The sequence below is a fragment of the Pagrus major genome, chromosome 2, assembly GCF_040436345.1.
Source record: "Pagrus major chromosome 2, Pma_NU_1.0".
NCBI classification, from domain to species: Eukaryota; Metazoa; Chordata; class Actinopteri; order Spariformes; family Sparidae; genus Pagrus; species Pagrus major.
In genome coordinates, this window is record NC_133216.1 from 23,505,046 (window position 1) to 23,518,046 (window position 13,001).

The 13,001-nt window shown below is 41.9% G+C and overlaps 1 protein-coding gene across 1 annotated transcript in view; it reads right to left on the reverse strand.

The window, feature by feature from the left end:
* Positions 1–937: 937 nt before the first annotated feature.
* Positions 938–13,001, reverse strand: part of kirrel3b (kirre like nephrin family adhesion molecule 3b) — a 61,023-nt gene continuing 48,959 nt past the window's right edge. The window contains exons 9-15 of the mRNA XM_073490490.1: positions 9,083–9,183; positions 6,249–6,459; positions 4,638–4,733; positions 4,050–4,133; positions 3,629–3,738; positions 2,814–2,900; positions 938–1,399 (exon numbers count right to left, since the gene is read on the reverse strand). Of these exons, the coding sequence (XP_073346591.1) occupies positions 938–1,399; positions 2,814–2,900; positions 3,629–3,738; positions 4,050–4,133; positions 4,638–4,733; positions 6,249–6,459; positions 9,083–9,183 (1,151 nt within the window). The remainder of the gene's footprint in view (positions 1,400–2,813; positions 2,901–3,628; positions 3,739–4,049; positions 4,134–4,637; positions 4,734–6,248; positions 6,460–9,082; positions 9,184–13,001) is intronic.

Consider the following 13,001-nt stretch of genomic DNA (forward strand, 5'->3'; position numbering starts at 1 on the left):
GACACAGTTCAAACATACCCTCAAGGCAAAGTAGATATGGACAAGAAGAGGCGCTCGTGTCTCATTTAGAGTCCTCCGTGAGGAAAAACAGAGTCAGAAATTAGAAGCTAGAAAAGAAATTACAGTCACATATGTACACTGATATTCTTTATCGCAGAGTGTCACAGTAAAATAATGACTCAGGGATTTAAAATGAGATCTCAGCCCCTCTTTATCTGCCCAGCTCTGTGGCCCAGATACTGCTGCGGGGAGAAAAACAGCCATTCTTTCAAACGTTCGAGACGTCTGTGGGCACATGGAGAAAGTTTTCTTCCACCTACACAGGAGACCAGTTTCAACAAGAAAAGCTTAACATACAGTGTTTGAAGGGAAGGTGGGGGAGGGAGGGGGGAGTTATCGCTTTAACAACTAAAAACCACATGCACATTCATTTTTGTGCTTCAAACTACGAGTGAGCAGCAGGACATTGGCTCGCACTCATTATCGTGCCGTTCGTGCTGAGTTTTTATGAATGACAATCTTCAAAAGGCAAAAAACGGTCTTTGCCATGAGAGCTGATTGTCACACAAAGCCTTGTGGTATTCCTGTCCTCTGCAAACAATCCCACTGTAGAATCCAAGTAGTGAATGTTCAAAGTCCAAGCTTGTGTTGGCAAATAACCTCTCTGTGGCACTATTCTGATTATGGGTTAAAAAAGGAGGCGGTCAATGGGTTAAGCAGGAGGGAAATATAAGGCTTCTTGATCCACTTTTTTGGACATTGAGAAGTCTCAACAAGTCACACAGTGTGTTAAAGCCAATCAGCCCCTGCATCTCCAGTGTGTCCAGAGGAAACAGTAACATAGTTACTCTAGGGGCTCCTGGGAGCTGATTCTGTCACAGTTTTACAATCCTGGCTGCTTGTTACACCCCGTTCAAACACCCTCCCTCCCTGGTGGTCAGACGTGGGTCTGCATGCGCTTCTGCAGCGGCCGGGTGAGGTCTGAGTTCTGCGATGAGGACTGGGAGTAGTGGGAAGAGGAGGAGGCTGATGCCTTGCTGTCTTTGTCAAACTGCACATAGCCGTCCGGCTTACTGTAGCTGCTGACGCTGCTGTCACACTGCGTGTCGATAAAAGAGCTGGAGTCGCTGAGTGAGCCGCGCTGGAACTCCCGCTCGCACAGCTCAATGGAGCTGCTGCCCATGCCCAGCACGAAGCGCTGGCTGTAGTCGTACAGGCGGTTGGGACCTGCTCCCAGAGTGGAGTAGATGTTGGTGAAGGACATGCCCGTCGGTACCCGCTGCTTGCCCAGGGTACCTGTGTTGGTGGGGTTCCTCACCTCGGTGGACTGATTGCCAGCCATGGTAGGCGTGTGGTGCTCTTTAAAGGTGTTGACACTGTAGTAGCCGTTAGTAGGGTCCTATTGAAAACACAGGAAAGACAGATTAGGATTGTTAAATGGTTATGTCAAGGCTATACCTAATTAAAATAGGAAACAGAAGGGGGTAAAGGAAAAAAAAATCATTCCTTTGTCTGTATGGATTTACGTGTATTCTTCTCAAAGCTTAGTAACCAAGGTCATTCTGCAGGTAATTACCATTCACATTTGTGAATAAATAAGGAAACAGGATGCTGTGTGCATCATGAGAAAAACAGTGCTTAGTGCTAGGATTTAGTCAGCCCCCATGCTAACCTTTAAAGCATGTTTCTTGCTAATTAAACGGGCCTTGATTATTCATAGTTTGGCATCTAACGTGTCACTGCAAAGTTCACTCACATACCAGCCTTAATTGGACCTAAACGACTCGTAGTGTCTGTGACTTCATGTATGCCCTGAAAAGGCTTCTGAGGGTACAGCTGTGACACTTGTTTGTCTGCTACGCTGCAGGCATCGTGCTGTTGCTAAGGGTCCGGTTAGGGCGTGTGTGTGCGTGCGTGTGTGCTATTTCATGTTTTCCTTGTGTGAATGGATGTGAATGTCAAGCATGGTGAGCATGGTGGCAAATCCCAAAAGAAGAATGCTCATAATGGGAAAATGAGAGCGGCAACCTGAGAGGATCCTCGTTATGCTTGTCATTATCAGACAGCAGACGGGGAGATTGTTTGCGTCTGGCCTTTATCTCTTGTTCAGTCCCCCCTCTGCTCTCGCCTCATGCTCACTGCCATTAACAAGGATAAAAAAATCCGGCCCCCGGAGGGAGCAGGTAAGCAGGCGGACAACAGAAGCCCACTCGAGGGAGCCAAGGCCAACATTGGTTTGGACAAGAGGCCAAATTAACAGTTCTGAATTTGTCTCTGGACAGCGTGTACAGACTGAAGTTTATCAGCACATCCTAATGGTTTTGATTTGACAGATAACGCATTCATGGGAACAAATCGTTGCTTCAAAAGAAAGATAAGTATATTTCAAATTGAGTTTTGAATAATGACATACCAGGCCTACATCATTGAAAATGGTGAAAGATGCTTCTGAGAGAGAATAATCATTATGTCTTCCTCCCTGTCCAATATGTTCTCCAAAACCCATAATTAACACCTTAAGTAACTTAAATAACAGCTAAAGGGCCAACCGGCTTCAGATTTCTCACACCACCCTTGATGAGAGTCTAATTAATAAAAATCAGACCTCTAACGGGAGTCATTTTGCCTCCGGACGTGTCCTCGGAAAATCATGTGTAGCAGGAGAGGGATTAATGCTTTTCAGCTATTTTTGGTCCCAGAGTTGAAGACGACCCTCTGCCCCAAAGGCGTTCCATCCCTCTCTCTCTCTCTCTCTCTCACCACCTCTCACTCTCTCGCATTCGCGCCTCCTTGTCGACGCTCGTGAGTCGTACCTTAATGTGCTGGTACTCCTTCTCCTCCTCTTGTAACACCTCCAGCTGCTTCAGGACCGACTCCTGCTGGAACTCCCCTCGCTCAACCTGCGCGGAAATCAAGCAGAGCATACTAAGAGTCTGTGTAGCCTCTGAATCGCTTCCACTCAGAATGAAAAAAGACATTTTGAGATGGAAGGATTTCACGTTTATCACTCGCTCTTCTATTTTATAATATCAGTCAGATAGCTTCACCTTCACTCAGAGCTAGCAGGGAGCATTAATAATGCATTTATGAATATCTTTTATTTATCTTTACAAAATGCAGATTTGTAAGGTGGGTAAGCTCATTTCCCTGCACTGACATCAAGTGCCGACTGTATGAAGTATTTTTGAAAGAAAATTTAATCCGAAACCGCACACTGCAAATAGCCCAGCCCTGGAGCAAGCAGCATGAAAACCAAAACACTGGTACAGATCCAAAGAGGAAACAGTTCTTTGTATGTCTAGAAGGCATGTAGATACAGAAGTACACCCACTGTAGGATTACCCAGTATGCATCAGCATCTCCATAGTTACAATGTATTGGGGTTTGTTCTGCTCGTTGGGCTAGTCGCATCATATAGGTAAATATAGCCCCTTTGCTTTGACTGCAGCTCAATATCTACATGCCTTTCTGTTCTGCCATCACTGTGCATGCAAAACAACATAATTCACACAAAATACCCCAAAAAATATGTTATAGACAGCTCAAGAAGGACATGCAAAAAAAAATAAAAAATTCTAAAAACAACAACAAGAAGTGGAAAGTAGTATGTTGTGACACTCACACTCACCATCAGCTGTTTCATGGAGGTGTGCTCTTCGTTTTCCCGTGCTGCATTGTGGTCCTTGTGCACAATTTCCACCCGGATGTCGTTTTTCGCCGACACCACTCCTTTCAGATCTGGCAGAAACAGATGAGACACATGCATCTCAATAAGCTGGATAAACAGCATTCTGTATTTGTTGACTTTATCATTTCTCCCCGTGCAGTTTGCAGCATTACAGAATTTAGCTAAAAAGATCCCCGGGTTTGGTCTGTGAGAGCTCCCCCATTCCCCCGAAAACAATACAAAGCATTATTAATCATTTGCTTCCTGCCAACACAAGATTATCTTTTTTTCTGCATACATATGCAATCTCACACAGCCTTTCCACGGTGGCTCATTCTGTTTGGGATAATGCTGATGATACTGTCATATAACAAAGTCTTACTTTCTGTCTTAATTTTGCTTGCAAGTTCTCTCTGGTGAGCACAGATGGAGACGGGCAGTGAGGGCATAACCAGGTGCGCTTCCTCTGTAGTATACAGACAATAGACATGCTGAAGGGACCAGTAGCACAAATCGGGTCTTGGATAGAGACAGCGTCTGACTGTCTCTAACCTGAGTCACTTGGTACATGGGTGGGTGGCAGTGAACATAACGCAGGATGTAAATAGCCTCACAAGCGAATGCAGCCAGACTGAGATTGCATGAAATGAGCCCTTATTACAATCTGGCTATCTGTGCACCACAAAAAGATGTCCATCTCCGTAAGTAATTTTATCTTCCATTAAGTGTGACACCATGTTCCAGCAATTCACATCGTCACAGAAATTTCTTCAAGATGCTGGCAATGTCTTTTTATTTTTTTGCAGACAACCAAAATTGTTTAACCTTAAGAGCAGATTCTTTTCCCATTACTGTTAATTAAATCAATATCTCCATTCGAAGAGATGGACATTTTATTTGTGTGCTTGGGGGCGAAACAGTACTTTGACATGCATGCTTCAGTGGAAGTAACATGGACGAGGAGACGTACTTCTCTGGGAGCGGGTGCAGCAGAACGCCCCGATGGTGCCCATGAGGACAATGACGGCCACAAAAGCTCCCACAGCGATGCCGATGATCACCGCCACTGGGAGCGATTCTGCGGAGAGCAACAAGGAGAAATGTCATTCCACAATCTGATAGTACAAACATTTCAACTGTGCGGGGCACATGACGGAACGTACACAACAGAGCGCAGCCGTAATGAAGAGGCAACCGTTCTCTTTCAGGCACACGCATGCACCGACTCTCCTCATCTCCCCCAACCTTTTCTGTCTCTGCAGCAAACAAGAACTAAGGGAAGATGTGCTATATTTTATCCCTCTAAGTGATTCTGACAATATCCCTCAGGCACAAGGCCATGCAATAAAAACACACAGGCACAATACCACAGAAGGAAACAGCTCTGTACCGTAGGTCCAAATGACAGCAAATTCAAATGAAAACTAATTACAAAACCTTTTCTCATCAGCGAGGGTGAACATTTTTTTACACCAATATTGTCCTACTCATTATCCTATTGTCGAATAACTTTTAATTTACACTCATTTAAGCCGAAAGAAGAATTTCACTGAAGGCTTTTATTTCCATTGAGTGTGGGCATTCGTCTAAGCATAACCACGTCTGCGTGTTTCTGTGTGGATGTTGCATTTGCGACGAGGAAGAGATTAAAACCTGCATCTATATGCTCCTCCGACATTAAAGGTCCTCATTAAAGCACATTTAATGATCTGAGTTACCAGCCCACGTTTATGACCTTCTCGCATTTTAAACAAATGCAAAACAACCAAGTGCTCTGCCTACACCATTAAAGCCTATTTAATGTCTTCATTGATCAATGTCACTTTCACATAAGCAGCTTATAATTTATCGTTTGTGATAAGTGGATGGAAAACACAGCTTCCCCGACGGTAGAGGGGAAAAGGTCGACAGATAAAAAGTATTCATGTTCGAGGCAAAAGAAATGGAGAATGCTTTAAGTTACTCTTCTACATAAAGAAAGCAGGAAGCACAGAATGTTTATATTCAGGACACAGCCTATGCGAAAAGGTTACCACTTCAAATTAACAGCAGGTTGCACTTTATGTACCCAGAAAACTAATTTGTCAGGAATGTAATGGTGTCATCACCACAGTTACAGTACTGTACATCAGAATGTAGGCCATGCAGTGTAACTCTGTATTAACAAGTTGCAGCTGGAATTGATAAAATGTCAATTTTGAACAAAAAATTTCTTACAGAACTTAAAACAAATCTCAAATGTTGTTTATGCACATAAAAGTGCTCCATCAAACATTTAACATATACAGATACACTGAAAACTGTGTTAATTTAATACATCTATTCAAGATTTGTATTTGTTATTGTGCATCAACTATCAATTATTCATTGGTGGTTTGTAATGAAATCCTGTCCTGCACCCACACAGAAAAGCACATTCATACAGAAACCCAACCACACATTAAAATGTAGGGCCAAGGTCGCAGGGCAGGCACAGCCACAGTGATGCACACAGAACACCACTATCTACCGTCTATCACTATGTACTGTAGGATACTACAGTCACGTGATTGGAAGAAGAGGAAGGTGGAACTTGTCGAACCTTGGCTCCCACCTTGTTCCTTAAGGCGTATGATCTCGGTGTCAGAGCCAAAGCTGTTCCACGCCGTGCAATTGTAGATGGTCTGGAAGTCAGCCGGGACGATGTTACTCATGGTCAGCGTGGAGATTACTCCTTCTTCTGTGGTGACGGTCTCCACGGTGTAGCGGCCGGACGTTCCAGACTCCAACACGGTTTCCTTCCATGACCAGGCCTGAAAAAAGACACAGGGTGAAGAGTTGAATTGTGTGCCAATAAGACATGCTAGCAGTGTAGCTACTATCCACTGTCAGGGCCACTGTCTATAGGTGTAGGCCCACCATTTTTGTTTTCGGGGTTTGGGTTTCCATGAAATTTTGATGACAAAGCCTCCTGACTTTGGTGATCACCATTTCTGGTTTTGATTGGACTGCAATGAAATTTGGTTTATCTTGAGTATATCAGCATGCCTGAGTACAGCCCACAAAGTCGATACCGTCATTGTAGACTGTACTCTAATTATGCATTTACAACAAGTTTTGTTGAGGATGATGGAATAATAACGAAACCTTGAAACCTCCACTTGTACAATTTTCTGTGATTTTGAAAAGCTATAGCTGACAATCCTGCTCCTTTGGTAAAGTCTCACAAGCTATCTCAATATGGTCAGCGAACAGAAGAATAGGAACTTGCTAACAATGACCCTAACAACGACTGGACGAGTGACCTGTAGTATTCAAGAGCTAACCAAGCCAGCACATATCTGTGCTTCACACTGTGACCCAGTGTTGACCAGTGAATCCTCCTTTCAATGAGTGCACCAGTTCACTGGAAGGTGTTTACTGGGAGGGTCATTATGTTATGTCACTTTGATGTTCTCGGATGATTCTTACACTATGGACGGCACCTGTATGTTGCCAGTGGTACACATCTCCATGGAGATGTGGTACACATTGCACATCATGGTACACATCTCCATGGAGATGCACAATGACCATGAACAGATGAACCTAGTACTCAATAATAAATGGAAGGCTATATGGTATTCTGATATAAGCTCATTTTGAATGGTACATAACTCAGTGATTCAGAGAGTTATCAGATGGAACTGAGTCAGTGGGAATACACCAACAACGTTATATTGTGTTTTGGTTAAAACACTTCAGAACATTGTGTTATGGGTAAAAATGTTGCGGCTAAAATGTGTTTGTTAACTGGCCATTTGCTGCTGTTCATCTCTGTTTGACAAGCTGCCAGCTGACTGAGATATCGCTGGCATCTGTAGACTGAGCTAATGTCTGATAGATAATTGCAAACTGCGTTTACTCCAGGCAGATCTTTTCTCACTGTGGTGTTTGTAATACTGTGCTTTTTGGATTCTGGCTGTTGGGAGACTGAAAGCAACCATTTGCAGAGCAGTGCTTGCTGTGAACAAGAGGAATATGAGAAGGTAGGGAAAGCAATACTGTGTGTTAATTAGACTACAGTACATTATTATGATGGCAAAAAGAGCAAGATTCAAAATGTTGTAAAATAAAAATACATGTATTTTATATATACACGTATTTTAAAAGTGTATAAATTGGATCTCACCGCTGCAAAATGTATTGTTCTTCACGCAGGACTCTTCAAAATGATGCAATGCTGGATACACCGCACGCTGGTGTTGGTGGATGTGAGCAGTGCTAGGCATTTTTCTTCAAAAACATTGGATAACAGTAGCTATTTGCATATACAGGATTTATTTATGCAGTGCTATTATAATGTAACACATGCCATTTAGTGGCTGCTTTTGTTCGAGGCGTCTTAGTGCAGGCTTGTTTTGGGTGACCATGGTGAGAATTACATTATTCGTTCTCTCTGATTTTCAACTAACAAACGACAGAAATACATTAAAGAGTGAGAAAGACAAATTGGTTCCCAGGGGATAAACAACACATTCAACATCAAACTTGGAATAATGGACAGGTGGCCTAATAGAGTTGTGAAATGCGGTGTTACATTGTTACACATTTTGCTTTGGCTCAAGTGCTTTCAATTTACTCTGAAGCGAAAGAACACCGTTAATTGACTTCTAGGATGCAAAGTGAATAAAGTGAAGAGCTTTCCTTGAAGTTATTCTGAAAGAGTGTTTTTAATTGAGGTGACTGAGAGACCGTAAAGCCCTTTGAGAAAGATGTGTGATTTCTGATCATTGACTTGACATCACCACATCTAAACACAATCCTATGACATGGAGTAAAAGAAAAGAAGATGGACTGACACTTATGGATAAACATTAAAGACCCCGCAGCCCGGCCTCCACATGCACCAATCCCAAATGATTCTGGTTATTAATTATGTTGCTTGTTAATGCCGGACATCAGTATAATAAAGACACACATCAGATGACAAAGTATGGCAATTAACTCAAACACATTCACACACAAACTAATAATAATCTCAAAGTGAGCTCAGAGAGTAGACTGTTTATATAAGGTCCATAAATCTTAATGGGATCAGTGCTAACAGAGCATAAATGTGTGTTAAATGAGAATCTGAGCGTTCAAACTTTCCTTGCCCACCTTTTCAGAGCAAAACAAATGACGGAGCTAATCCTTTAAAACCCTTCAACTTTTTTTCTTTTTTTTTTAACTTTCCTGTGCTGTCCATATGTAGTTAACAGATCAATAGTTCAGTCAGGCATGTATATTTCAGATATGAAAAAAAGATGGAAATAATTTGCATTGTTCAGGTTCCACAGATCCATGAAATACCTCTTCATGCATTACAGTACTGGATGTGTCCTTGCAATAACATTAGGTAAAAGTTGGCACAAAGATGAAATCAGAAAAAATAAATAGCCCAGATGTACTTACAATGCGGTCTGGGGGAGGCGTACTTCGAATGAAACATTTGATTTGTCCTTTCTCTCCGTGTAAAGCCTGCTGAGTCTGTGTACTGGAGATAGTAGGTGGCCCTGAAAAAGAACAATCATAAAAAAGTTTGAAGATGAGTCACAGAAATTGAAACATGAATTATTAAATTCATTTTCACTTTCAGGTCTTATGACAATTCTGCTCAATCGAGTTTTTGAGGTACATTATATTCTCATTGCTCTCTTGTTCCGAGCAGTAACACCTGAAGTGTTCAGTAATTTGGGACTCCTGGGGAAGATTATATTGCAGTGCAATATGAACATGCCTCATCCCTCGGTACAATCTACCCAAGGACACGCCAGGACTGAACGAAGGGCTTAAGTGAGGGCCCAGACCTCATTCTGGTTCAAGAAAATTGTTGATTTATGGCTGGCTTGATTTCTCCCATGGAGAAAGACATTGCTGGAGAGTGTTACAGCAGTTCTTCGGAGAGTATTTAGGACTGCAAAGATGTAAAAAAGAAAAATACCACTGCAGGGAGATGAGACACTTGTTCGCTTTATCTCCTCAAATCAATTTGCTTGCAGCGGATTTGATCCCTGAACCAATAGGTTAGCAAACAAGTAAACATTGAGCATCAGCGCTTATACACAATCCAATAGTGACTTGTATGAATTAATAAAACAGAACATCCAAACTCTGTCGAACAAAATATGTTTTATCTCAAATTTCCATGCGACGTTGTGTTATTCATCGTTCATATTGTAACTACAAATACATCTTTTATAATCTTTAAAATTTGTTCTGTGAAATTCAGATTTCTCCCAGATGATTCAGCCTGATTCAATGGAATGACTTGATTGGAATTATAAACTGTGTAAACAGTTCAGTCAACAGGAGCTGCAGGTATGGACTCGGAGCCAGCGTGTGTTAAACCTTGGTCAGGCTACAAGATCTCGTCTGACAAGGGCAGCTCGGCCTAAACGACTGGTCTGTTTGCCATCTGGTCCGGAGGCTGTTCACGCCAGGTGACAGCACTAATATGAAGACAAGATGTCACACATGACCCAATTCTGTCTTTCAAGTCTATTTTCCCTTCGGTCTTGAAGAGCTCACTGTAAGTACAATTTCAGCACAGCAAAAAATACAGAGGTTCACGTGGGTTTTCTATTTAAATAAATGCAAATACAGTATGAGAACAATGCCGTGGATGTGACCAGAACATATTTTTATATTTCATATACAGTCATTCCAAGCAGTTAACAAGAGTGGTATGGAGACAGATGGTAATCTTGTAGAATTAAGGTACATGAGAATTTACACTCTGCAATCTGCATACGAATGCAGAATATGTCGGAATGGGACAACTTTGGTTGAATGCAAAAAGTGTGGAGAGCAAAAGAGGAAAAACACATTGGCCGAAATACAACATCTGAACCAATCAGTTATCGTCTGATGCAATTTATCTTTTCATTACCTTGTTTCAAATTACCAAACATACAAATGCAGATATCTGTTTGTAAAGATCAGCCGAAATGACGCAAGCAGTAGAGGAAGACTTTCCTTGGATATGTTGTTGTTATCCGACGGGGATAGAGAATTATTATTATTTTCAGCTGGCTGTTTCCATCATCACTGAGAGATGTCAAATTTGGAGCCAACATAATCAATCATGTCTGAAAAAAAAAACACGTGGGCATCAATCAGTAGTTTTCAGTTCGTTCACAGTGCAGGATGACCACATCCTGAACGATTTTGGTGTTCTTTTGGCGAATCTTTCTTTTAAACCCTCGAGATGCATTGTTCAGATAATTCAATTTAAAATCATACACAAACAAACTGACATTCCCTCTTTCTCTGGATTTAGATTCTTAGATTTAGTTTTGTTCCCAAACTGACACAAAAAACAAACAAACTCAAGGCTTCCATTTTTTACAAGGCCCCTTAAAAAGCAGTTAAAATCAAACATTTAGCGCGTCTCTTGTGATGGTTAAGGTTAAGAATGTGGGTTTAAGGGGGTGGCAAGCGAGGCAGCTTCTTGATTAGTGAGACAACTCGCTTCTCCGCCAACTTCCCTCAAACTCCCGCTCTCTGCCATCTCTCTGACGATACATAATTGCAGTTTATTACCTGTCTCTTATTAAAATGAATTAGCATTTTAATGAGACTTTGCCAGATGGCGTCTTGGTATGCTACTGGAGGATGCTGGAAGGCTGCTACTGCTGCAAAATGAATGCTGCAGACAATTTAAGAAAAATGTATTGAAAGCTGTTCCTCTTTTTCCACTGGTTTGCCAACATGGAGCGGCAGTAAAAGTACAGCATGCATGTACTTTAGTCCCTATCAAGACATTTATATTAACTTGTGATTCGGAGATGAGAGGTAAGTTCGCAAGAGCTACAACTGTCAAAACAAGATCAATTGCTTGCAGGCTGCAAAAAGGCTGCTGGTAGTGACTGGGAAGGATCTATTCTATAGATCAGAACTGCAAATGAGGAATATAATTAGATAGCTTTATCTCACTGGCTCAGCCTGGGTTGAAAGTATGCGTGTGTGCCCGTGTGTTTGCCACTCAGACTATGTGATCAGAGCACAAACACGTTGGTAGCGGGGAGGTGGGTGGCACTACAACATCAATGTTAGCAGCAGGGGAGGTAATCAAAATGTTGGGTGCAATGTTTCGTTCATTCATTTGAGGAGGTGTTAACACTGGAGTGGACACTGCAATCTGATTACACAATATCGGTGTGGGAGTTGAAAAGGCCAGGGCTCGCATTTCCTTCCCTAAACTGAGGCGTCCGCTTTGAACAGGGGCTTGACATTTCCTTGCTACCTCGGCGCAACTCTTTTGATTTGTCTGTTTTCTTTTGTGATAAAAGAGAGCATGAAACAGCTAGAGAGCGACTTGAACGGAGGAAAAATATGTCTGGTGCGGTCACTAGTGGCCACATTTTCCTTTGGGAGAAATCCATGGTAAGGGGAAGCTGTGATATGTTTAAACTGCCAACCAGAGTCAGTTCTTGTTTTTAATATTTTAACAACTGTAATAAATTAAATATACCAACTTCAGCTTTAGCTACACACTTCTTAAAACACTCGAGATTAAGGGTGTTGTGCTAAAGGATATTTTAAATATTTAACCCGATACTTTGTGTCTTTTAGTTATTTCACACAGTCTGGTCATACTGCAATGTGTCCGCACATAAGGAAAACAAAGTAATCAGATACAGTTTGGTTAGAGAGAGTGACTTTAATGTTATTAAGTGGCTTATTATCGTCAGTGCTAGCCTATAGCAACATTAGGGTAATCTTCCCGCTGTTTTATCTCAGCTGTGCTACATTACATTAACAGCAGCAGGTCAGATTGGGGCCGCAACACAAATAATTTCAACTTCATCTCTAATTGGTCAGCCGAGGTATAGCTATCACGTTTACTTCTGCAGAACACACACTTTTCTGCCCTGAATGCTCTGACAGCCTCGCTGCATTTGCCTGTTTTGGCTCAATACATCTTTACAACAGGGACCAGAATGCATTTTCTCCCTGTCTCTTTTCCTGCACGCAGTGTGAGCCATACTGCCCTCACTTCACACTGTGAAATACATTTACAGTAATAACTCCGGACAGATGGCACAGGCCAAAAACAGCCGCCGGTTTTGTCTCCAGCCAAAATCAGTGCTTTACCTGATTTTACAACTTTATAGAGGTGCTGAAAGCATGATTTCAGGCAGTATTTGCAAACAGTCTTGAGTCATTGCGGTACGGTCACATTAACAGAAAACATCGACATAAAATATCTGGATCTGCCTCAGAATGCGAGCATCTTGCTTGCATTATGTATACAACTGTGTATTTTAAGTAGGAACACTCGTCATAAAAAAAACTTAAAAAAAACTTCTGTTCTTGCGGGGAACATTCT